The sequence below is a fragment of the Sycon ciliatum genome, chromosome 8, assembly GCF_964019385.1.
Source record: "Sycon ciliatum chromosome 8, ocSycCili1.1, whole genome shotgun sequence".
NCBI lineage: Eukaryota > Metazoa > Porifera > Calcarea > Leucosolenida > Sycettidae > Sycon > Sycon ciliatum.
The window spans coordinates 10,741,955-10,768,294 of record NC_088650.1 but is presented as its reverse complement, the minus strand read 5'-3'; the positions used below and the strand labels follow the sequence as shown (position 1 = coordinate 10,768,294).

The 26,340-nt window shown below is 45.8% G+C and overlaps 2 protein-coding genes and 2 long non-coding RNA genes across 4 annotated transcripts; 3 read left to right on the top strand and 1 right to left on the bottom strand.

Moving 5' to 3' along the window:
* The first annotated feature begins 4,462 nt into the window (after positions 1 to 4,462).
* LOC135823367 (hemicentin-1-like) lies at positions 4,463 to 16,468 on the top strand. The gene is made up of 16 exons (XM_065336217.1): positions 4,463 to 4,714; positions 7,212 to 7,541; positions 7,861 to 8,325; positions 8,547 to 8,679; positions 9,055 to 9,256; positions 9,526 to 9,733; positions 10,232 to 10,531; positions 10,896 to 11,147; positions 11,526 to 11,659; positions 11,876 to 12,080; positions 12,599 to 12,865; positions 13,178 to 13,361; positions 13,599 to 13,798; positions 14,134 to 14,466; positions 15,066 to 15,270; positions 15,667 to 16,468. Exons 1-16 carry the CDS (start codon positions 4,657 to 4,659, stop codon positions 15,806 to 15,808), a joined length of 3,618 nt encoding a protein of 1,205 aa, XP_065192289.1. The 5' UTR covers positions 4,463 to 4,656; the 3' UTR covers positions 15,809 to 16,468.
* Positions 16,469 to 17,574: 1,106 nt separating this feature from the next.
* On the bottom strand, positions 17,575 to 21,241 carry LOC135823377 (syntenin-1-like). The gene is made up of 9 exons (XM_065336232.1): positions 21,082 to 21,241; positions 20,808 to 20,993; positions 20,111 to 20,225; positions 19,677 to 19,747; positions 19,425 to 19,502; positions 19,176 to 19,273; positions 18,674 to 18,845; positions 18,351 to 18,442; positions 17,575 to 18,194 (listed from the first exon to the last, which is right to left on the bottom strand). The coding sequence occupies exons 1-9, from the start codon at positions 21,130 to 21,132 to the stop codon at positions 18,146 to 18,148; spliced, it is 912 nt and encodes a 303-aa protein (XP_065192304.1). The 5' UTR covers positions 21,133 to 21,241; the 3' UTR covers positions 17,575 to 18,145.
* Positions 21,242 to 21,969: 728 nt separating this feature from the next.
* LOC135823366 (uncharacterized) lies at positions 21,970 to 24,159 on the top strand. The gene is made up of 2 exons (XR_010554683.1): positions 21,970 to 22,738; positions 23,530 to 24,159. It is a non-coding gene; the product is annotated as an uncharacterized LOC135823366 (long non-coding RNA).
* Positions 24,160 to 24,249: 90 nt separating this feature from the next.
* Positions 24,250 to 26,340, top strand: LOC135823365 (uncharacterized). Its single transcript, XR_010554682.1, has 2 exons — positions 24,250 to 25,000; positions 25,793 to 26,340. It is a non-coding gene; the product is annotated as an uncharacterized LOC135823365 (long non-coding RNA).

The following is a 26,340-nucleotide window of genomic DNA, read 5'->3' as shown; positions in this document are numbered from 1 at the left end:
AGTTAGCTTTTTCCTCATTTCCTTTGCTGCTGCTTCTGCGGCTGGTGATGCCTTAGCCTTAGGACACATTTGGTGCCCCTATGGCCAGAATTGTTAAAGAATAATGATACATACATGTGCCACAAAGGCAGAAGATAACGAAGACAACTAAACCGGCTAGGTCATTGTTGTAACTAACTTGTAACGCTGCGTTTCATGCACGTGAGATATGGCGCGGACGCTGTCAATTACTGAGAGGTGAAAGGAAGGAGAGGTGACAGTCAAGTCACATTGATGACAGGCAGGCCCCCAGGCGGCAGGCCGGTACAAGACACACCGCTAGATGTAGAATTTACTCTGGTGTCAACGTTTTGATACCAATTCTGAATTGTTTAGAAGTGTAGCTGCATCAGCGCGGATAATCTTCACCTTTTCAGCTAAGCACAGGCGGCAACGTTTTGTTATGCGTACTCTTCACCGCCCTTGGTCCTGCAGTGCCCACACGTGCTTTGATAGTTCCGTGCTTTCTCTGTAATTTTCGTGCCTAATAGTTATATAAAGAGGCTTAAAAAAAAGTTGGCAGGTGGTTGTCATAGCGAGTCTTGAATGGTATCTCACAAAGCCCGAAGTACTGCCTCTCCTCGCCTGAGCGCCAATTTGTGACGGCCGCTTGGTAGACCACCCTCTCCTGAAAAACATCTGCTGACCAGAGGGCAAGAGTATTTGGCTCGGCATTGCACAGCTGGTTTCCGCACGTCAGCCTGGGTGAACACCTTCTGGTTGTGCCCTTTGATTAGGCAGGCCATATTGTTTTGTATACTTTATTTGAATTTGCAAATCCAAACGAACACAAAATATGCTCAATGACAAGGCAGCGAATATGTTATTGTGTTACAGGGAAGGGGGGTTGGTGAGAAGATAATGAGAAAGCAGAGAGAATGAATGGTAGAGATCTCAATGAAGAGGGAAGCGTTTTCAAAACTAGTAATATTGGCATGCACGAATAGCTGACTTTGACAGTGTTTTTTGAACATTTTACTAAGGGGCGACGATGCCGGGAAGTGCTTTCGGACCTGCTTCAGGAACGTCTGGCCGATGCTGGTAGACACGGATTCGCTAAATGACAGGAACTCCTTGCCGATGCTGATAGACACGGATTTGCTAAATGACAAGAACTTCTTGTCGAGTTTGGTAGACATCGCCATCAAAATGTTGGGCAAGCCTGCCCGTTTGGTTTGTGATGTTTAATAAAAACAAACAACAAGAACACGGATTTGCTAAATGACAGGAACTTCTGGCCGATTTTGGTAGACACGGATTTGCTAAATGACAAGAAATTCTGGCCGATGCTAGCAGACACGGGTTTGCTAAATGACAGGAACTTCTGGCCGATGCTCGTAGACACGGATTTGCTAAATGACAGGAAATTCTGACCTATGCTAGTAGACATCGACATCATAATATTGGGCAAGCCTGCCCGCAAGGTTTAGCGATGTTCAATAAAAACAAACAAGAACACGGATTTGATAAATGACAGAAACTTCTGGCCGATTTTGGTAGACACGGATTTGCTAAATGTCAGAAACTTCTGGCTGATACATGTACATGTACATACATACACATATTGCATTCGATCCCTATTGAGAGGCCACAACTCCGCGAAATAATTAAAACAAAAAGGGAAACTGATATTTAAGTGAGAGAACGACAATCAATGAATGGATGGACGGACTTAGACTAGTACGGGCTGAAGCAAGGAGCCTATAGGTGTAAAGACGAGACTATCGTCTATGTAACGCAGCAGCAGTACTGCTGTCTACCACAGACGTCTCAACTACATGTAGTACGTTACTTGTGTGTGGCAAAGTTGTTCCCTGTCCCTCCCTGACGCTACTACTCTTTGCTCGCATCCTGCTTGTTCCAGAGCGAATGTTCAAACATCATCTCAGTCCTAGCTTGTAGACTCCCATCACACCATAGGGTGGCCATACCTACAATGTACATGTATTATGATACTGCTTCGCATCCGAAACTTCAAATTACAGTGTAATGGTACACTGGAACCCCAAACTATATGATTGTACTGTCATTCAACTTTTTCAAAATAATTATTAAAAGTCAAAAGGAGCACATGGACATGTACATGGCGGTGGCTTCCACTGCTCAAACACTGTTCAATATCCGGAGCAGAGCGTTCTAGTATAAAATGTCAAAGTAAGAACCGTAAATGTACATGATTTCAGAAGTGCAGAAACAACTCATGAAAAACGGAGTTTAGACTCACGAAAATAACCTACGTGCAACAACAATGATCTGTGTAAGCACGAAGTGCATGTCATGTCTTTCTTACTTACACAGATCAGGCTTATGCGTACCATGAAGAACCATACAGTTTGTATATTCCTTCCACTTCGAAGTATGTAATCTACAAGTCCGAGTGTCACGTAAGACGATCCTCAAACAGCATTCTTTGGTAATCTTTTTATGAAATCCTGAACTCTAGCAAGTTGAACGGTGTTCAACGGTCACTGCTGGGATGACAGCTACACCATAGCTCAGTGGTTAGATCATCACTGACCTCAAGCGAAGGTCCCTGGTTCCAGTCCTGGTGGTGACAGTCATTTTTTTCTTGTTGTTGTTGTTGTTACTCTATTTTACTTGACCAGAATTACAGGCAGTAGAACGCCTTCTCACTAGACCAGGTCTAGTTCTCACAAATGATGAATCTTCATCCTCCCTTTTCCCGTTTGCATCTTTCCCTCAAACCAATGAATATTGAGCATGAATGTGAAGTTGTTACTCATGCTAAAAGTCGTAACTAACAGGTCCTTCCTGTTGACTTGAATACTATTGGTTCAACATCCCAGTTTCAAAAATTCAAAATTGCAAAGATTTGTAAGAGGCAGTTCTATCCTCCGGCTTCACGGGTGCGGTTAGTGTATGTCCCGGCGTTGTGGTCGCGTGTTCATGCCAATCGGATATTTCTGAAATCAATTTAACCCTGCTTACTTGATCAAGTCCCACTGCGCATTACAGGTACAGTAATGTGCACTAGAAATGCTCGAATGGTTCAGCGCGGGCCACGGGAGTCAAAATAGGTACGTGTACATGTGCTGTAGTATGTTATCTGAGTCGTGCTCCAGTGGACGAGGGTCAGGTGTGCGTGAACAGTATCTGTGTGCCTGGAAGGTTGGTGCCTTCGAAGGTCTTGCAGCTGCGCACTGGTGGAATTTTATCGCCTCCAGATTATAGATAGACTATCATCGTCACACTTGCAGCCTGTGTTCTTGTAAACATGTGTGTGATGTTTTGCAGCATATACACTTGTACACCGTTCATTGTACTTGTAGAACAAAACAGTACTGATGACCAGTAGCCAGCAATCAATGCAGCAGCACTTCCAGCGCTGGTATCGAGTTAAAAGTGAATTCGGGCGTGAACTAAACGCTCAGGGCAAGTCAAGCACCATGCAGACACCGCCAAGCTCTACACGAAGATCCATGCGGAAGATGGCGAAGCAGAGCGATCTGAATGACCCGTGGGAACCACGACGGAGTGCTGAAGTGGCAGGAGAAGGAGTGTAACCTCCGTAGTGAATGCAATGGACGCGAACGTAACACGGTGTTGAAACGAAGTGCAGCATTGTAGTATTGCTTGCTGCTGTCTAATCACAAATGACGTATCAATCACACCGACAACTCTGCCCATTCTTTTCGGCACACACATTCTCCTTAGTATCTCAAGGAGAAAATAATCAAAAGTCTAACAACTTCTCCTAGGTTTTAACACTTTCCGAGCCACTTCAAGTAGAGGACAGAAAACGGATAGAATTCAAACATACAAGAACATTATAGAAAGTATATTTCGCATGTCTGTGTTACCACTGGCTATACAGTTGTGTTGAGAAACAAACAGCTTAGGGAGGTTTCGCTTGTGCCAGGCCACCACTACGCCTGATTATACCAGGGTGGCAGAACATGTATGGCGAGGAATTGACATGTTAGATGACGAGGGTCAGAATTGTGTGGGACACATAAGTTGAGCAATGGGAAACTAAGTCCCGTTCTTTGCAATGGTGCTTGACTTTTAGATTGGTCCATGAGAGTTACTGAAGCACCATCAATTGGTTGCCAGATCTATTTTGGTGGTCGTGGACAGGCTGCAGCGTTCGTCGCGTCGTTGCTCCACCGTTACTGGCATACAAGAAGTCGTCAGCCGGCCTCGGCGAGGCGTGGAAGTGTGCACAAGGCCACCGTACTATCCCAGTAACTTCACTACTCGGCAGTACTAAAATGATGACTTCATTGGATCGATAGCAAGCGCGGGCGGGCCGGGGTATTGGCAGGCCTGGCACACTGGCACTGGGCTTTCGCTTCCCAATCCAGACTACACGGATGGACAGATCATGCGACACCGTATAGTAACAAGCATCACCCATGCTTATCACGGAGAACGAGCGTTGAAAGCTGCATGTGGACAGCTCTTCGCGAGTCAGTGATTCTCTACCAACTTGCTGGCAGGGACACTGTTTCGTTACCAGTTGATGCGATCGCTCTTGGAGAGCACAGCGCCAAAGAAAGGTAGAGAAGGAAGGACGACGAAAAGAAGCTTTTCAGGAGAGTGTTCCTGAAAGGACCTGAGTGCGGAGGGGTGGTCCTTCAGAGGCAGCGGACGAGCATGGCTCTCCTACCGCTGTGCTTCATGGCAGTGGCTGCACTTTCTGGATTTACTTCAGGTAAGCGAGAAGAAAACTAACTGGGCCTACGGGGTAATGAAATTACACCTTAACTCCCTATTCTCTTCTGAGTCTCCTTGAATATTTCAGCCCGCCTTGCGTTGGCCCCTTTCACTACACTGAAATGAAACACCCGGGTTTGCAGTGGATCGACCGGTGGCGCCTATCATTGCTTTCTCTTTTCCGACAGAATCACTTTCAATTTCTATTTCACATTGAAAGATGCGGAAGCGCGAAAAATGGATTCAGAACGACTTCGAAGTGCTCGCTTCCATAATAGCTTAGACCCACCTACATGTAGGACGTGGAATTAGCGCAACCCTGGCTCTAGCATACTCTTCATTCGTCCCCGTTCAACGTCATAATATTCTTGGGACGTGTTGATTCCTCATACATGCACGTCATAGCGGCGGGATAATCAACCTTGATAAGGCCTTCGTTCCATTCCCAAATACGAATGTGCTGTAGTGGCTTTATTCCCCGCCAGCCACGGTACAAACTAAAGATCATGCATGAAGCGAAATGAGCTTGTTGTTGCCCTAGACTAGAGTTGCGTTACGTGTAATCCGACGGGTGCTGGGATTTATGGTCTTTGACTGTATCATGGCATGGTGGAAAGATAGACTCTCAGGATTGGACTGAGAGCGAGGCGCATAGACTTGAAAAAAATGCTGCTCTTGGGAATATGGAATATAGCATACTATTTACCAAGTGAAGAAAAAGTGAATGATTTTCATGCGACTGCCAAGAAACCGGTTTTCCAACCGAACATAGAAGGTGTCTGGAGTAGCTAGGTGCACACTCAGTGGTAGGTCTTAGGGGGTTGGAACTAAAATTAATGATCGTCTAGCATTTGTCGCTACAGACAGTGTGCCACTCAGCAGGATTCAGTGAGTGGACCCTTAGTTGCTCACCGGCTTGTAACCCACGGTAGTATATTCCACTCCAACATGCGCCATACTTTCTGCCTCTCGGCGCTTCTGGTGCTGAGACCCGTTGTAAGGGCTTCGCCACGGTCCATTGTCGAGCCAAATGGGCGCAATGTAAATCGCAAATCCTACTGTAGTCAACCCGCAGTATGGGCTAGACATCGTGGATCTACGGATGTGTCGGTCGGAGGGATAACCGGTCAAATAATTCAGCGCGCTGCGTATCACTGTCGAGTGTGTACGCCATTTTGTAAGGTCATCATGTACTAAGCATGCGAACGTCTCGGCTCACACCGTGTCTTTTTCTGCTTGGAAACACCGTGCCATGTGAGTGCATCTCTGGTGAACTGCAACCGTCATTCATGTCGACCGATCAGTGACTAATGTTCGACGTCGCGTGGCGGCGATAGTAGTCGGCAGTCCATCGTACTGGTATCACCAGCGTGGCGATTATTAGACGTGCTCAACCGGTATTTCAACAACAGCTTGCTGTACATGTCTTTTTGTTCGCCCCCTCACTGATAGCTGTACTTGTCCTGTTCAGGCAATGAGTTGAAACAATTACATAGAACAAAACAGAGTGCCTTCATCCTGATACAACAGGGCCGTGTATACTCGTTGTTGCAAGGCTGCGTAACAACTAACAACGCCGCATTCCACGCAGCCCCAGCACTACGAATTCAGGGCTGCGGATCTGAAAGCGGCGCTGGCCACGACTAGGCTAGAATATAATTTCTTAGCATGATAACGCACATGATCACGGAACGAATGTGATCATTGAAAACCGGCGATAGACATAGAGTCATTAGACATTAGCCTAAGGAGTTCAAGGGTTGGTGCCCGTAGACACGGTTTGACCCCATACCATGAACTACATGTACTTGGGAGTTTGTAGAAGTCACGAGCACGCAAGGAAAGGTACAGAGTTCACGAACAGTCAGTGTAGTGCACATACACTGCCATCCCACACTCCTCTCCCCCCCCCCCCTCATGGAACAGACCTCTACGCTAAAGTAAAGACATCGTAGACGGTCTACATCAAGCGAAATGCCATTTCGCTTGATGTAGATGGGGTTGGCTTGGGCTGACTAAGCTCAGGTAACTATTTACGAGATAGATACTGAGACAGTTGTGTTACCTGTTGCTGCAGGGAGCTACAAACCTTTCTGCAAACGGACATGGTAGATGAGGCTAGTAGTGACTCTGTCAATCTACCCTATAGGCCATTAGGCTAGGCGGCGGCAGCATGCCAAACGTAGTTCCTGTCCTCTACGATCACTACCAACAGGACGGGATAAAAATACATCGGGGAAATGCTTGGGCTGGCACAGTTCTCGCTCCAGTGGCGCTCAAAGATAAATGTCCAGGCTGGAGCCGGACGGTAGATCTATGGTGTGCCAAATCGGCCCAGCCGCCACCTTGTCCTTGGTACGGGTGTTGGTTTCTGAAACCAGTGAAGAAGCTCAGAATGTATCTCAAAATAGAACTTGTGTGACTCTAATGGACATCCCAGAGGAACAGTGTTTCCTTGTTGTTCGCTTGAATATTCTTCGGTTTCTTGTGTGTAGTGTCTGCTCAGCCGCAGCTGACACCGTTTGTCTGGAATTTGGCCCGGCTCGACCATTTCAATCGACGCTATCAGTGGGAGCATTCCAAGGACTGGGCAAAGAACAAGGATTTGAAGAAAAAACCGGTCAAGCCCTGGGTAGGGCCCGGTCATGCACACGGCCTTCATGGCCCCGACGAAGAGCTGCGCTTCGAGATAGAGCCGGAAAGTGCAGTGCTGACGGAAAGCGATAACTACACGCTGCAGTGCATCACGAATTATCCGACACTGGACAATTTGACGGCTCATCCGCTATGGCAGCCCTACTTCGGCAACCCTATGGACCGGCCAGGTAGGTGGAAAGCTCCTTTTGACCACTTTCCTGTCTCGCTATGCACTTTCTATATTCGCATTCCTGTCAATAGACACATCTGGCCGTTTGAATCGGAGATACAAACAGTAGCAACTAGATTTGCAGGAGGACTGTGTACAGGCATACTTGACCTCCTGTGCCCTATTGACAATGTATTTTCACACAATTATTGTTACGCATGTACAGTGCAAATGTGCATTTTCACATTTGGAGATTTTTAAAATGTACCACAGCAAAGTAGATAGAAACGGTTCCTGCTCATATCGTGTGCCTGTCGTATGTGTACTATTGTTTGCAGATCAAAGACGACTGAATGACATGGGTATACCGATGAACCCTTACAGACAACCTTACGAGATGACACCGGAGCGCAGAAAGTATTTCCGCACCTGGGACTTCCAGTGGAGCTTCGGGCCGGACCGCTTCTTCACTGGCAAGGAGCACAGGCCGTGGGAGAAGTCTCCGTTGGCCAATCGCTTCATCCTTCACGACAACCAGGACGTTGGTGATTTGTTCCAGTACGATCCGTCATACGTGGAGCATCCCTTCTTCCTCGACCCGGTCGTCATTGAATGGACTGTGGACGGTGTACCGATCACAAACCAAAACGGAACAGACCACTGGATGGCACCAAACGGAACCCTGATGTTGTTCAACTTGAAGGACTATCATGGCTCGAAGATACGACCAAAGGAGTACCGTTGCCTAGCCACAAACAGTCTTGGCACCATAATCAGCAGGCCAGCTTTCATCGGCATGGCATGTAAGTGTTATACACACCATACTCAAACAGCAAATGACACAACAAAGTCCTTTACGCCTGTTACTCAGATGTTCGTGAAGCATACCCATAACCACCGTGCCTGTAGCATAAGATCATAACAATGCGTTGATCAATGACGGAAAACTGAGCTAGGGTTTGTGCCTACCGTGCATTTTTTTAAAGTTAATTGACAAATTTAATTTGTTGCGTTCACCCCACAGTCTTGGACCAGTACCCTATTGTGGCATTGAAAAGAGATGTCCAGGCCGTGCCAAGCAACACCATCGCACTGGCGTGTCCCGGAGATGGTGTGTTCTACAAGCCGACAAGTGCCGCAGATCCGCTGGGGAGTGTGTAAGTTTTACATGATCTCTGCACTTACAATACAAAGTATCACTGATGCCATGCTATCCGCTACAGTTGTTTACATTCTAAAGGTCAATTTCAAGGACTTGAAATGGCATGTATGGTCATATTTGCCGACAATGTCTATATTGGTTTGATGTAACACTTTACCAATAAGTACTAGTAAAGCATAAATACATTATAACTCCAAAAAATCGAGTAAATCGTAAGTAAACATACGTTGTAATACAAAGTGTGCACTGAGTATTGTGTTGGCAAAGTGCTGCTGGGTGCCTACAGACCCAGTCACAATGTACAGGGAGTTCTTGACCTAAACGTATTGACACTGATGTCAATGCTGTTGACCTCCGTTCTTTGCTGCAGAGTGAGTCGACCGCCACCGTTTATTCAATGGATAAAGGATGGATCTCCCGTGAACAACACACGGGCGAGACTGATGCCAAGTGGAGATCTACAGATTGATAACTATCAGGATTCGGATGCAGGCACGTACCAATGCCGCATACGGAATTCCGAAATCGAACGCAGAAGAAACGAGGACTGGGGCTGGGAAAGACTCACTCACGTAAGTAGAGACATACTAAAACGTTTCCGGGTAGCTAACTGCTTTCAACTTGTCAGGTATTCTCTGCAGAGGTGGTAGTGTGTGTACAAAGTCCCAAAATCATGTCATCAGATCTCTAACAGAGATAATTTCTCCTTGGGCACTCATTATCAGGATAGAAGTTGATCTTCACAAGTGGACAGAATGCTTTGATGCAACATCTTTTTAGATACTAGAACTTCAGCTGGCTCACACCATACTGCTGCCTCTATTCTATTGCCTCCCCACAGAGCTGGAGACTTGAGCAGTGGCAGCAACTGCAGGACTTCTGGTCCCACAATCCACCGCGAGAGATCCTTGTGGTTCAGGAGCGAGAGTGGCGCAAGGCCAAGTGGCTCTGGAACCTGGAACAGCGTGAGAATCGTCTGCTCATACAGAATGAGATGCTTGCAATCTGGGAAGCGTTCCGAATCAGTCCTCCCGTAACTCTTACCACACGTAAGAAAAAATTTCCTTCATAGACCTGACCAATAGGGAGATCAATGGTTTTAAACTCGGTTTGCATACTTCTCGTCAAACCTAGATGGAAAAATTAATGATCATGCCCTCTTCTCAACACGCATCCTTCTCAATCCCTCGAGCTCATGAATATTTGATGCATTGTGGCTTCCCGCCGCAGTGTTATGTGTGTTGTGGGTGGCTAGTGGGACGGCTGCGACCTTCCCTCCTCTGCTGTTTCACAGTAAGCATGAGTTTCGAAGTCCAAAGAGAATGTTGAACAGTCCCGACTTGGATGAAAACTACCCCAAAGCTTAGTGGTTAGAGCATCGCTGGCCTATAGTGAAGGTCACGTGTGAGTCGTGGTGGTGACAATGAATTTTCTTGATTTTTTCCCCATTTTCATCCCCCTCAAACTGAAGAATATTGTACAGTATTTCCATTATGTTGTCATGTATGATCATGTTTGCATGCCTTTTGTCCTTCTTTCTTCTGCAGAGAAACGCGGACCGTACATGCTTGCGTTTGAGAAGCTGCCACCGACACGGTCCGCCAATCCGCTGCGCTCGCTCGTTGGTGGCTCGGTGGTGTTTGAGGCAGTTGCCACGGCCCTTCCAGATAAGCCAACGTACGAATGGACTGGGCCCAATGGACAGTCACTGCCGTTCAACCGGACCACCATGCACGGCGGCAACCTTCATCTGCACAACGTTCAGAAATCCGACGAGGGTTTCTACCGCGTGACGGCCACTGCTAACGGAGAGACTACATCTCATCTCACTCACCTGTCAGTGTATGGTAAGTGGCAATGGTAATAGTACTAGCTCAGGACATGGATTAGATAGCTCAGGCTCTACTTCCCCGCCGGGGTGTTGGCGAATCAACCGACTCAGCTTTTGCCACTGAATACTACTCGTTCCTGGGCATAGTCCCTTTATATGAGGTGCAAACATGGACTAATACTCATTCTAGGGGGCATACAGTGTCCAATGTAGTCCCTAACTAGTGTTAAGGATTTATTTAACTATGCATACTTTGAGTGGAATAGTGAGTAAGGAGACTGTTTTAGAATCGCAACCCATACAAATTATTTTCCCGCAGGCTGCAATGTTTGCTTTCTCTTTGATTTCAAAAGATATATTCTCATTTTTTTCCTTTGCAGATGAGCCGGTGGTCTCTGTCTTCCCACAAAACACATCTGTGATGGCTGGCACAGAGCTGAACATCACCTGCGAGGTCAGCGGTCTGCCGGCATACCAGCTATCCTGGTACCACAACGGCATCGAGCAGACGCTGAACTTGACCAATCGTCTGTACATCGAGTATGTCAACTTGACGCTGGACGGCTACTGGCAGTGCTTCATCTTCCACGAGTTTGGAGTCAGCATGGGAACCATGCGTCTCAATGTCCTGAGTGAGTCTTGCTATAAGCTACTTCTCCAATCCACTGACAACTGAAAGGAATTGCAGTACCTGCCAGCTGAGTTATTTTACTTGTCAACACTTTCATACCAAACAGGCCCTGGGCTGCACAACATGAATGAAAATAACTGCCAATATTGATTTCGCCCATTGGGCATCATCAGGGCATTGATGAGGAAGGGGAGGCAAGCATGAACTATAAAATAAGTTCTGAGATATTTTACCTATTCAAAATTACCACTGTGACTACTTTGCAACCTGAGTGACACACACGAACACCTGAATATGAATTTTCTAGATGAAGCAGAATGTAACAGGAACGCACCTATTGAACAACGCAAGTTTTTTCTCCATGTTTTGTTGTTGACAGCCCAACCGGTTATCATGGAAAATCCGGATCCTCACATCGTCGTCCACGAGTACGAGAAGTTCAGTATCGGCTGTGCAGTCGGCGGCCATCCTCTGCCATCGGTTACCTGGATGAAAAACAATGAAACGCTCGAGGTATGAACAGTAACAATAAATGCTTTTGTAATTTGAAAGTTTTGCTCACAACTGGCTAGGAACATTGAATTTGATAGTACTAATTCTGACCAGAAAACTTGCATACTAGTATCAGATGAAATCGTGCTCAACCAATGAACGACCAGTTGTCAAAAATAGAATTCCAAATTGCCATCTGATGTACGTTGGGATGGTTGTTCTGTTTGTGATCTGCAGATAATAAACGGGACGGTGAACGACACTTGGTCGTCGTCCACTATAAGTGTCGCTTGGAATCTAACAGAAGTGGAAGGAGAGCCCGTAGTCTACACCAGTTTATTCGTCAACCAGACAACGTTCAACGAAACGGGGCAGTATCGATGCTTCGCCAACAACAGTGTGGGCGTCACGGCATCTCACCCATCATACGTCGACATTTACGGTGAGACTCTTGTGCATCTAGTGCATCGGCATGCTTTGACTGGTGTACAGCAAACAGTAATTGCATATTTGTGGGAATACCTGGTGGTACATTGTACTATGCGAGAAAATCAGAGAAAACTGTGGCGGAACATGTACCTCGATTCATCGGCATGTACATAGACAGGGCCAACAGTGACGAATGAGGCCTACCTGACAGTTTGCAAATACACATACAGTACACTCAACAGTACGTGTTAATGTAGACTCTTGATGACTTTGCTGGAAGTGACCGTTGTGAAATAATTCCATGCAGTTGGTCACGGCAGACCAAAATTAAAATATTGCTGGTCTGACGTGATCAATAAAATGTTATTCTAATATTTGACCAACTTTGGTTTTTTCCTCTCTCTCTCTCTCTCTTTCTCTCTCTCTCTCTCTCTCTCTCTCTCTCTCTCTCTCTCTCTCTCTCTCTCTCTCTCTCTCTCTCTCTCTCTCTCTCTCTCTCTCTCTCTCTCTCTCTCTCTGTCTTACCTGCAGGTCCTCCGAGATTTATGTGGTTTTATAAAACGCAGTTTGCTGAAACGGGGAAACCGAAAATATTTGAATTATTCGTGGCCGGCTTACCGATGCCCCAGGTGGAATGGACCTATCCACCTGGGGTAGTACCAGGTCGACGGTTTCACGTATTATACACGGGAGTGTTAAAGATAGACATCGTGCATCCGACTGACTACGGGGTGTATCATGTCAAGTTCTTCAACAAGTACGGGATGGTGGAGACGGACATCTCGTTCGAAGTCGTCGGTAAGTAGCACTTGCATTAGTTTTCTCTCCTCCTGTGTGGCATGTAGAGCAAGTTTTGGAAGTTCAAACTGTGCATGTGTGTTATAACACGAGTCCTCGTGGCTAAGACCCCCCCCCCCCACACACACACACATATTCACACATACACACACATATTCATACACACGCACACACACACACACACACACACACACACACACACACACACACACACACACACACTAACAAAAAATAATGTCACCCGCACCATACTTACTAGCTTTCTCTATTTAAAAATGCTTTTGTCTGCTTGTGTATCTTTTCTGTGTACAGTCCAACCGGAGGTGGTGGACGTAATCCATCCCGGCCCTCCTGTTCTAGGAGAGGACTACTGGATAGTGTGCGACATGTACGGTAAACCACCTCCCAATATCACGTGGATGAAGAGTGGGGAGAGGATCAACGGCTGGAATATCCACATGTACAACCAGCCGCATCCCAGATGGCCTTGGCTCAAGTAAGACACGATCGTCTACTTTGAGACTTCATTCACTCTTGTCTGAGTGTATGCAATGGTGGTGAACATGACTGTGTTTGGACAGAACCGAATGGCAAACTGTGTATTTGTATGGATGCATGGGAGCACATTCTATTTTCTTTGCACAATTTCTCTCACTTTCATGTGCTTTAAGAGCCCCATCCACTTGCAGGATATTGAGAGAGATGTGGTGTTTTCCTTTCCCTTCCTCCTTAGGTACACCATTCAGAGTGAGCGTCGCCTCCTAGAAGGATTCGAGGAGGACAATTGGAAGGGCAGCCGCTCCAACATCACCATCCGCCAGATTCACACGGACGATCTTGGAATGTACTCGTGCGGATCAGAGACCCATGCGGGAGAGTACTATCGACGACTGAGAGTTACCGTGGACGGGGTTGCAATCATACCTCACGAATGTAAGTATATAGTTCTGCGTGACTGTCACTTCTTGTACGACAGATATCCTTCTATGTGAGATGAAGTCGGTTGAGTTCTCTATTTAAAATTCACCAAATACGAGGAGGCAGTGCTGCTGTCTTGACACAGCAGATGACAATGATAATGATGGATCAAAACACTGTAGAGCAGACTCTGAGTGTGCTTTCCTGTTGGCTCCATGCAAGACTGTAACACTTACAGGCAGACAAGTTCTGAGAGAGTGTGAACGGAATTCCACTTGTCGGTTGTGGTATACAATGTAGCTGTGCTAATCAATGTGTATCATCGTGTTCTTTGCGTCCCATGCGTACAGTGGACAACATACCGAACGACGTGCCGACATGGGGAATCGTGGTGGCCGTGACCGTGGGTATACTCGTGCTGATACTGCTGTTAGTGCTGGTCGCGTGCTGTGCTCGGCGCATGGAACGAAGCGCTCAGAGACACAAAGGCAAGGGCAAGAAGAAAGACATTGAGATGCCGCGAATGTCCAGAGTGCCAGCGGCCAAGTCTAGCCGGCAGTCGAGAACATCGCAACAGCCAGTAGCGAAACAGGAGAGGGTGAAGCAGGAGAAAGCGCAGAAACCATTCGCCGGTGCACCTGACCCATTCATGCCTCCGGTTGTTGCTGAGAAGCCGCAAAGAGGTAGGCTTGCAAGAGGAATCAGTAACAAACATTTTGCATCCCTTGGATACTCTCAATTCTGTTAATATTGTTGAGCATATTACCAGTTTAGCCTGGCACTGAAGACATGGGGCTTGGGAGTGATGACGTCAGAAGTCACTAAATAACGACTTCCAGGCCAGACTAGATCCACTGGTACCATATTGGGCAAGGCTGAATCTGGTGGCCAGGCCCCTTAGGTCGCATACTGATGTGACCGGCTTTTCTGGGTTCCCGTAGTGGGTCCCCGGCCAAGCACACTCAATCTAGACACTACGGGTAGAGGTGTCACTTCACTGTGAAGGAAACATCCATTGAATCCAAAGAAAAACTGGATCCAAAAATCGGCATTGTCATGACTCCAGCTTGGCTGTAATATAGCTCTTGGAGAAATCAAGGCAATGAAGCTGTAGTGTCATGGGCCATCTTGCCCCATTTGAGTTGCTGCAAAAGCGAGACCAAGCTGCTAGAATATTGCCCAGCAGGCCGGCACACAGACTACTGGAGTATGGTGTGACATTCGAAGTTCTTCATGAGATATCCATTTTAATGTATTGTTTTGATCTGCTTCCCTTTCTCAGATCCACGCGCCATGCTGAAAAGGTTTACAGCTTCTCGTGGGCCCAAGGAGCGAGATGATGGCAAGCTGGAATCGATGACCAGCTTTGACGAGCCACCTGGCTACACTCAGGAGAAGAAATCGGCTCCGCTCAAGTTCAAGAAGTCGGCCGCCCCGAAGTCCTCCGTCCCCAAACCAGTGTTCAGTGGTGAAGAAGATGATGATGGGTAAGAAATCAATATGTCTAGATGATTTACCATAGTTCTGGACGTTGTAAAAACAGAAAGGAGTGATCGATTTCACAGCAGATGACGATACGCAGAATGCTGGTCTTCAACAAATACCTTGCCCCTGTGTGCATTTTGAATATGCATGTAGTTACTAACTTCTATATGTTGTTCTGATATTGTCTATACCATGATCTGCGGTTTGAGCACTCAGTCGCAGCAGACCCATGTATGCATGCCGCTCCTGCGACCATAGTAGTTACGCCTGCAGCACAACATTCTAACGACGATTCTTCCCCTAGTGTTGCCAGCTTTATTCCGAAATAGCCTCTGGATACAATACTGCAGGAATGAGCTAACCTTTGCATTAATGATTTTGTTGACTATGCATTACAGATTCCAGATGCCAAAGGTGCGCACCTCTTCCAAGGCCAAGACGAGCCCATCTGAGCCCTTCAAGATGCCTCCAGCTCCGGAAGAAGACCCACCTAGCAACATTGCGACATCATACAACTACTCCGACGCGACAACAGTCTAAACGGAGCTGGAAAATGACTCTGTTTGTGTTTGTTTTTTTGTTGACCGCACTTTACAATGCCTGGAAGAGGATCTGCAGACATTTAGGATCACGCTTGCAAGGCATCTACATTGTACATTGTACAGATACTCTACACAAACTAGACAAGCTGCTGCTACGCACATGCACCTAGGTCTAAGCCTGCTGCTGCTGCTTTGGTGTGCCAAGGGCACGGAACTAGAAAGCACAGTTCAGAACCTCGCACCGCACACCGCTAGGTAATATTAGGAGCAATACAAATCTGACGGCATTATTACGAATAGCACCAAGCTAGCCTATTTCAATAGGATCTGACTGTTGACAATTAGTGCCCATTCATTTCTATGGCGAGTTTTACTGCTACTACTACTATTACTAGGGTCAGATGCCACTGCTTCTTGGTTTCTCAATCAACTTGAATGTAATGATTGCTGTGATACACCAAACACACTCACACACATAATGGAAAGTAATTCGGTGTTCTCTATTGATATACCCTGTATATGATATTGCCATTAGAGCCCGATATTTCATACAGGGCTGGGCTTTATTAGTATACTGTTAATTATATTATGCTTGCGATCAAACCCGAGTATAATAATGATAATAATAATGCTGATAATTCTAATCACGTCGTATCAATGCATATGTGCGCAAGTGTGTGTGTGTGTGTGTGTGTGTGTGTGTGTGTGTGTGTGTGTGTGTGTGTGTGTGTGTGTGTGTGTGTGTGTGTGTGTGTGTGTGTCACTCAGTGTGTGTGTGGTGTGTGTGGTGTGTGTGTGTGTGTGTGTGTGTGTGTATGTGTGTGTGTCCTCACCGTTACGTGCATGCAAGCAAAGGAATGTCCATGTACATGTCACGACGATGTTACAGTAATACTAATAGTGTACTTGACTCAAAGGAACAAATTCAAGATGTGAATGGACATTTTCAAGCATTCTCCTCATGAGAGTGACCAGCTGAATCAAGCTCTACAAATCTAATGAAATGACAAGTGGATACTGAAGTAGTATTTTGTTTCCTATAAGTATAATTATAAAAGTAACAGTTAGGCCAAACTAAAGAAGGTGTGTGGTTCGACTAACATGGACATTTTTTTTACGGGCGGGCGGGCGGATTTTTTTTTTTTTAATATATTTTTTAGTACATGTAAATACACTGTATACGCGTATCGAGTAGACTCTACTACCAGCACAAGGCAGCAGTCGTACCACTCACTGCACTGCACTGCAGTACAACTACAAGTCAAGTCCAAAAGGAGCCGCCTGCGTCCGCAGACTCACGCCGCACAGCACGTAGACGTGGACGTGTTCAGTCCACGTACGTCAGTCACACGACAGCCCGCCGAAAAAAAGTTACGGTCGGGCTGAAATTGTACGGTCGGTCGGGTGAGTCGAACCACACACCTTCTTTAGTTTGGCCTTACTATAGTGTACTGTCAGCTGTATACTGTAATCTGTTGGAACGTGCTTGACCTCAACTGCTCAATCTCATGCATGCAGCTAGCTATCCTGACCGGCCTCGACCTAGACTCGGCTAGAGTAGAGACAGGCTAAAGTCCAGTACACATGCCATACATGTATGTCCAATGCATGACTCCAATCCCTGACGTGACATCAGCTGACAGTGTTGTCACTGCGATTGCGTGGTATTACGTCAGCAATGTGACATGTCACGTGCTTGAAGGTCATCGCACACTCTGTCACGTGCACGCACATGCACCACACGCACAAGGCACCTGACAAAACTCCGGGTTCTCAAGAGAGTACTTCTTTTCATGTTTATGTATCGTGAGATTGTGGATAAGAGCAGTATGTACAGTAGGTAGTGTCTTTGGTCTTCATGAACAGTCAGGATAATAAAATGGAAGATCAATGCAGATCAGTCGGTCATTTCCGTCAACCGGCGAACCACTTCAACAACAATGCATACCATGTAAGAATCAGTTTTTAGAAAGTTTGACCAGGTATATAGCCAGCCCCATGCACAAGCCAAATCCATAATGACAACAGTTACACGCAAAAGTACAGCTGCAATGAGCAAATCAGAACTTCAGTACTAGTAGTGGGTGCTCAATTTGAGCTGAAAGCTACATGCCATCTATAGAATTAACTAGATAATTTGCAAAAAATGTATGCAAACATGATAAAACATTAGGAGAATTTCATTGCAGTCAAGAGACCGTGTTTTCGTTCATTGGAGGAAAACGAGCAAGTCAGGGTGTGGGGAGGCACAAGAAGAAGAGAACATTGTTCAAGAAGGGCAGCTGGAATTGCTGAAGACTGATATCTTAGGCTCGTGGATTGGCGCTAGTAGCTGTTAGCACTCGGGAACGGAGTGGTCCATGTACTTCTTCAGGCTGCCGATGCTGCAAAGGGCAAAGAGGACACGGGATAACATGAAAACGCAATGTCAGTTCATATTAGCACAAAACCAGTTGGCCACAAATAGCTGTAAAAATACAATTCCAAACAGGCACTTCCGTGCAGCACATTGTGCACTATTCTCATTGAAAGGGACTTACTTCTTGATGATGTGATCGTAGACAAAGTGTGGCATGAGTGTGATGGTTGTAGTCCTTGGTGCAGCAACGAAGACCTTCTCAATGTCACTATCCTGCAGGTTTAGATGGGAAAATAATTGCAAACGATTAGACAACAAAGCAAAGTGCACTGCAACAAAAGAGAGTCTCAATTCCAGCAGGATTCCTTACATAATTGTGATGTTTTACTCATGCGAAGTATGAATATTGTGAAAACACGGTTTTGTATTCAACACCAAAGATCTATTATCTAGAATGCAGATTAGGATCGCGTGAGCAGTTCATGTTGGCAGATCTCTCCTTACCGATAGTCCTACAACATTCTGGCCATTGACCTCCACGAGGTAATGGTCGGTGAGAATTCCATTCCGTGCCGCTGACGAGTCCTTGACGATCTTCTCGATCTTTCCCTTCTTGTAGACAAAGCCAACATGGTTGGCACTGTCCTTCTGCATTGTGATGGTGCGCTCAAACGGTCTGTACAAGCAGCAAAGAAATCCCACAGAAAGACTCAATGACACAAGTTCACAATAGCAGGAATTGTATTTTGTTGCAACTCCGAGTTTCACGGCGATAGGGTCAAACACCACACAACATGTTGAGCACTTTCGCAAGTCAATAGCAACTCTGCTTTGTAAAAGACTCAATGAATTAGGTGAGGAAAAGTCCCACATGAGCATGTTGGACCTTGCCAAAGACATGTGGCAGTGACAGTTACTACTTGCCGAAATTGTGGATATGATACTACTAGTTCTGGATGCATAGGCTATTGAAATGGAGCCCTGCTGAACCGTATGGAGAACTTACCTGTCTCTGACTGCGATAACAATTCTCTCCGGTGCTGCCTTTGCAAGAATCTTGGTGGCCTTATCGGTGGTGTAGCCAGCAACAGTCTCACCATTGATCTACAAGAAAAAGGTGAAATGCACGAAGAACAACCATACGACTATAATTCCTGAATTGGCCACAAACCCTATACAACACGGTGAGGAATATTGGTTGGACAATTATGCACTACCGGAGCCTTTCTCCAAATCAGAAGTCGCCGCCACATACCTGCAGAACTTGGTCACCGAATCGGAGTCCAGCCATCTTGGCGGGTGAGTCGCGGTACACGAACGCAACAAATACACCCTGGAGACAAACAAAACAGACACAGCCAAAAAAGTGAGCCATCAAACATTGTGCTTCAATAGTATTGACTGATGAAAGGCTTCGATAGGAGTCGTGGACATTCAAATCCAGCACAGAAAATATGTGCACATTTGCATGCACGTTGAAATGGTTGAGAATGAGAGAACAACGTACCTTGCTAATGGCCTTCACGGCGAGGCCACACTTTCCCTTGGTGTCCTTGCAGAGAACAATTTCACGAATACCTGAACACACACACCCAATAATACATGTGAAAGATAAGAAACCGAGCACGAACCATACTTTTCAGCTTTTCATTCTTTTCTGGGTTTGCATTTGTTTTGCATTTCCGTCCATTGTGTATATTTTGCCCGTAAAAGAGGCCTGGTTGCATTTTGAAAAAAATGTATTTTCAGCAAACATTCACAAGACAGATCTCAGTAAACCCCATTTCTAGGAAGCATTCTAAGTCATGGATATAATAATTATCATGGAGTGATACGAGTAAACTTTAATTACATGACAAACTATTCACAGCAGTAAGGTATAAACTGCGACATTGCACCTAGAGGGATGGGAGTAAAGACACGAACACAAGCGTAGCCTACCTTGCTTGATCTCGGAGCGCATCAGGCCAACCTCCCGGTTTCCAGTGACAGGAGCGACCATAGTGGCAAGCTGGTTTCCCGGGCTGGGTTGGGCAGGTACAGCCACTGCCTGACCCTAAGAACACACGACAGAACAGAATGTAAACTGATTGATTTAGAAAAGATACGCACTTCTTTTTAAATATTGCAAGGATTCGCAGTTGGCTTCCATCTCATTGAAAATTGGAATAAAAATTATCGCGTTTACGATCGACATTTTGCCTAATACTAGCTACAGGTACCTCTTGTACGGGTTACCCAAACATAATAATTAAACTCGATTAATTACTATGCGTCATTGGTTCCCCAAACATTCCCAATCCACTTCGAAAAGCCGGAAACGTACAGCAAGGAATGCTTTACCCCCAGTTTCTTCCACCTTGCACCATCACAATTATCTCTCGTCCTGGAAAGACGATATCAAAAATGCCCGAAAGATTGGACATTTTGGCTACAGGATAGAGCTCGATGCGAATAGATTTGTCCGAGTATTGTGTACCGGACAATAATCGGGTTGATCACTAACGGAACGAGCAGCAAATCGAATACAGTTGCGACACGGCACGGCTGATACTTCCATTCTTCTTTAACGAACCTACACTACGGCAGACATCCCACGACTAGTCGGTAGTAAAATTAGCAATGCTGCCTTCCTCACCTGCGGAGCGTACTGGGCGACTGCTCGCATGTGATCCTCCACAACTGCTGCGGGCAACTCCAGGCCCATATCGCCCAGTGATGGATAGAGCGTCGGATACGTGATCTCCGTCACAACGGCCGTCGGTGCACTGACCGCCATGGCCACTGGTGCAGCAGCGGCGGGCTGCGAATTGGTGACCTGCGCCTGTAGCACATCCAAACCAGCAGAGACAAAGACACTCGTTCCGTATCCTGTTCATCGCACACGCACGTCGATGACAATGCAAGCTTACCCTGGCCATCTTATCCACCGTCATATCCTCTAGAGATGGGTACATCGACATCTTGAAATTTGTTTGTGAAAATCCGCACCGAATTCGTAGAACAGCGACTGTTGAAACAAGAAGAACACCTCGCTCACAACGACGCTAGAAACTGGCGGAGAAGGAGTGCGTCCGCTTCTTTTGACGACAGCGAAGAGATGGTTCAGTGTGTGTGTGCACATGTGCTTCGGACATAGTCACACGCTATGACGTAAGAACGAATGCAGGTCAGCTTTGTGATGAAGATCTGATGTCAAGACCGATGCTTGATCATCCGAATGACATCAGATGGTGATGCATAGAGCCAAGCACCTGATGAATGACCACGATGAGTCGATGACTACGCAAATGACTGATGAAACCTCTACTCTGACCAGTACAGACAGTCAGTGGCAGTCACCATGGTCACGCATCTGGTGGACTGCGTTGGTGGATAAGTACTCTGATCTGGTAGTCCCGGCCAGAGAAATCCGACACCATGAATATAAACGAGGGGCTATATTCATGATATTTATATGCGTCCTTACATAGCCCTAGTAGTACTAGTACTACAAGTCGTGTAGTAGTACACAAAGTCATGTAGCACACTGGCCACCACTGCACACCGTACCTGAGGCTGAGCTGAGGCTACTTTGTTCATGAGGTCGGATTTCTCCTGCCAGAAATGACATATAAAGTCTATGGGTAGGTCACTACACACACATACATGATTGTATAATTATATAATAGCTATAAAGAGAACAAATTCTGCTGTCATCGCCACACTACAACAAAGTCATGAAGGTTTACCAAAATCGATTTTCTTGTCACAATTCATCAGTGGAAAGCCGTGACTGAAGAATAACCATGCCAAATCAATAATTTATATGTAGGACTCAGTATAGAGTCCATGCACTATATGATGTCCAGCACCCTATATAGAGTCCATTGGTCCAAAATCCACTATACAGAGTCCAGGAGTCCACTCAATTTTGATCAGCTTCAACCTGCCGCGCAATCCCCTATAAGGAGTACACTTTTTCTTCCAGTCCCCTATTCACAGTCCAGGAGTCCAGTTTATCCAGTCACGCCGTCCTGTGTGTTGTGCCCGAAAAAGAACAAACACCTTTTCAGTTTTGCTTGCCTGGTGGCAGCGCATTCCTTTCTTCACTTCAGCCATGGCTGCCAGTTCTGCTGTGAAGTTGCTGACAGTAATCTGTCTCGAGGTAACCAAGGAGGATAAGGAGACGTTCAAAATCAAATCTGGAAAGCGTCTTGTGGTTCTCTGAAGACGTTTCATCAGTGCGCGGGTTGAAAGCAGAAATTGCAGAACGAGAAAAGTTCAGCACAGTTCAAATCTGACGAGTCAGGTACACTGACACTCTCTTTCGTTCGACGCCACAAGGATCCCCTGTTTGGCTGGCCATTGCTGCCAGTAAGACGTTTGAACGGTTTCATCAGAGCGAGGCCAATGAAAGCAGAAACCGGAGAAAGAGAAAAGTTCAGCACAGTTCCAATCTGACGAGTCAGATACACTGACACTCTCTTTCGTTCGACGCCACAAGGATACCCCTGTTTGACTGGACAAGAGTTGCCTGTACCACCGTGTCAAAAGGCTGTCCAACTACATGGCAGGACGATGACTGAGGTAAGGAAGCTTTTACTCGTTTCGATTGGTCTGCTGTTCTTTCGTTATGCTGAAATTTTTTTTCCATTTTCAAGGAGCGCATCGCGTTTGTTTGATGTTGCTTGAATGAATGCCCTAAAAGTAATCAACCACTTCGTAATAGTCCCCAAGGACTGCAAGGACTTTGCATCAATCGTATACGATCGTCTAGCTATCATCAATTTTTATAATTATTTCATGAGAAATGTATTTTTATCCCTGTGATAATTATGTGAAACTCCACGACACTATTCCTCTAGTATGATGTCAAATACAATGGGATCCACAAACGCAGTGCCAGTGTACTAGTAGTAGTAGGAGGATTGCTTGTATGCCAATGACACTTTTTGAAGAAAAAGCTTCTCAAGCTAATACTCGTATTCCCTGAAGTAACCGTTTTGATGTCACGAACATGACATTGTGTCAGTGAAACTGCCTAGTAACAACAAATCATTGCATTTCCATCTTGGGGAAGACTGACTGACGGCAATGCTGTACAGATTGTTCAAATCATCGAATTTCAATTTAGTTGCAGTGAAGTGAAACACTGTGTACACTACATGTATGGTGGTGTGTCTGTGCGTCTTGAGTGTGCACAAACGATCTTATTCCTCGTATTACTAATAGATTATTGTCCCCACCGTCACCTGTTCACAGGTCTTTGAGTGGATTGATTTTCATGGAGCATCACATTCGTTGAGAACTTGGTAGTTGTGTGCTCCCATGCATCATTACGGTAATAAGCGTATCCTTGTGCTATCTATTTGTTGCAGGTGTGCTGATCTTCAGAAGCTTGCGGAACTGAGTGCTGCTGAACATTTGCATGGCCATGAGCAATGGCGAAGCTTGCTATTTCACTCTCAGCATGTGCTAGTATTATGCTGACCACTGCACTATGTTACTCTCTTACACTACTACGTGTATGTAAACGTGCGTGTACCCGTCCCTGTATGCATTCGTTTCGTATTATTATTTGTTATCCCTCTTGACTTTACTTGTAAATGGGTGGACGTTTGCATGGCTGTTGGAGTTGCGTGTGTATTGTGTCTCTACTCTTTTCTTGGTGTTTTCTTGGCGTTGTATAAGTTTGTGTGTGTGTGTGTGTGTGCGCGCGAGCGCGCGCGCAATAATTTGAAAACGAATAATCAATCCTGGGCTCTCCATTATTCTCTTTCGATTCTTGTTTTTTTTTCTAGGTATTTTCTTGGCGTTGTGTGGGTGTGTGCATGTGTGTGTGTGCGTGCACAATTATTTGGCAACGCCACTAAGGTGTAAAGGCATAGTGGTGGCCTGCGGAAGCGAAGGCTATAGCTTGTGTGTTTCTGAACATTCAAGTGATGCTAACGCGGATCCCGCGAATATTATTATTATTACATGATTGAGATATTGTAATTTGCAGCGTCTGCGAAGAGACCACTTGATTTGAGGATGGTGTTTGTAGGCTTTTTCATGTAATGAAGTGGCTGCAGTGGCGCCTCAATACATATGTAGGACTCAGTATAGAGTCCATGCACTATATGATGTCCAGCACCCTATATAGAGTCCATTGGTCCAAAATCCACTATACAGAGTCCAGGAGTCCCCTCAGTTTTGATCAGCTTCATCCTGCCGCGCAATCCCCTATAAGGAGTACACTTTTTCTACAAGTCCCCTATTCACAGTCCAGGAGTCCAGTTTACCCAGTCACGCCGTCCTGTGTGTTGTGCCCGAAAGAGAACAAACACATTTTCAGTTTTGCTTGCCTCGTGGCAGCGCATTCCTTTCTTCACTTCAGCCATGGCTGCCAATTCTGCTGTGCAGTTGCTGACAGTAATCTGTCTCGATGTAACCAAGGAGGATAAGGAGACGTTCAAAATCAAATCTGGAAAGCGTCTTGTGGTTCTCTGAAGACGTTTCATCAGTGCGCGGGATGAAAGCAGAAATTGCAGAACGAGAAAAGTTCAGCACAGTTCAAATCTGACGAGTCAGGTACACTGACGCTCTCTTTCGTTCGACGCCACAAGGATCCCCTGTTTGGCTGGCCATTGCTGCCAGTAAGACGTTTGAACGGTTTCATCAGAGCGAGGGATGAAAGCAGAAAGCGGAGAAAGAGAAAAGTTCAGCACAGTTGCAATCTGACGAGTCAGATACACTGACACTCTCTTTCGTTCGACGCCACAAGGATACCCCTGTTTGACTGGACAAGAGCTGCCTGTACCACCGTGTCAAAAGGCTGTCCAACTACATGGCAGGACGATGACTGAGGTAAGGAAGCTTTTACTCGTTTCGATTGGTCTGCTGTTCTGTCGTTATGCTTGAATTTTTTTCCATTTTCAAGGAGCGTATCGCGTTTGTTTGATGTTGCTTGAATGAATGCACTAAAAGTAATCAACGACTTCGTAATAGTCCTCGAGGACTGCAAGGACTTTGCATCAATCGTATTATGATCGTCTAGCTATCATCAATTATTATTTTATTTCATGAGAAATGTATTTTTATCCCTGTGATAATTATGTGAACTCCACGACACTCTTCTTGTAGTATGATGTCAAATACAATGGGATCCACAAACGCAGTGCCAGTGTACTAGTAGTAGTAGTAGGACTAGGAGGATTGCTTGTATGCCAATGACAAGAAAAAGCTTCTCAAGCTAATACTCATATTCCCTGAAGTAACCGTTTTGATGTCACGAACATGACATTGTGTCAGTGAAACTGTCTCGTGACAACAAATCATTGCATTTCCATCTTGGGGAAGACCGTGGCTGACAGCAACGCTGTACAGATTGTTCAAATCATCTCATTTGAATTTAGTTGCAGTGAAGTGAAACACTGTGTACACTACATGTATGTTGGTGTGTCTGTGCGTCTTGAGTGTGCACAAACGATCTTATTCCTCATATTACTAATAGATTATTGTCCCCACCGTCACCTGTTCACAGGTCTTTGAGTGGGTTGACTTTCATTGAGCATCACATTCGTTGAGAACTTGGTAGTTGTGTGCTCCAATGCATCATTACGGTAATAAGCATATCCTTGTGCTATCTATTGGTTGCAGGTGTGCTGATCTTCAGAAGCTTGCGGAACTGAGTGCTGCTGAACATTTGCATGGCCATGAGCAATGGTGAAGCTTGCTATTGCACTCTCAGCATGTGCTAGTATTATGCTGACCACTGCACTATGTTACTCTCTTACACTACTACGTGTATGTAAACGTGCGTGTACCCGTCCCCGTATGCATTCGTTTCGTATAATTATTTGTTACCCATCTTGACTTTACATGTAAATGGGTGGGCGTTTGCATGGCTGTTGGAGTTGCGTGTGTATTGTGTCTCTACTCTTTTCTTGGTGTTTTCTTGGCGTTGTATAAGTTTGTGTGTGTGTGTGTGTGTGTGTGTGTGTGTGTGTGTGTGTGTGCGCGCGCGCGCGCGCGCGCGCACAATAATTTGAAAACAAATAATTAATCCTGGGCTCTCCATTATTCTCTTTCGATTCTTGGTTTTTTTCTAGGTATTTTCTTGGCGTTGTGTGGGTGTGTGCATGTATGTGTGCGTGCACAATAATTTGGCAACACTACATGATTGAGATATTGTAATTTGCAGCGTC

What these genes read in the sequence shown, in the direction of transcription:
- LOC135823377 (XM_065336232.1), bottom strand. Translation starts at nt 21,132, where the DNA reads ATGTCGATGTACCCATCTCTAGAGGATATGACGGTGGATAAGATGGCC. An exon ending in CGGTGGATAAGATGGCCAGG is followed by an intron (nt 20,994 to 21,081) that starts GTAAGCTTGCAT and finishes GATGTGCTACAG; the next exon opens with GCGCAGGTCACCAATTCGCA. An exon ending in AGAATGTTGTAGGACTATCG is followed by an intron (nt 18,443 to 18,673) that starts GTAAGGAGAGAT and finishes CTAAACCTGCAG; the next exon opens with GATAGTGACATTGAGAAGGT.
- LOC135823367 (XM_065336217.1), top strand. Translation starts at nt 4,657, where the DNA reads ATGGCTCTCCTACCGCTGTGCTTCATGGCAGTGGCTGCACTTTCTGGA. An exon ending in ATCATACGTCGACATTTACG is followed by an intron (nt 12,081 to 12,598) that starts GTGAGACTCTTG and finishes TCTTACCTGCAG; the next exon opens with GTCCTCCGAGATTTATGTGG. An exon ending in TGCTGAGAAGCCGCAAAGAG is followed by an intron (nt 14,467 to 15,065) that starts GTAGGCTTGCAA and finishes TCCCTTTCTCAG; the next exon opens with ATCCACGCGCCATGCTGAAA.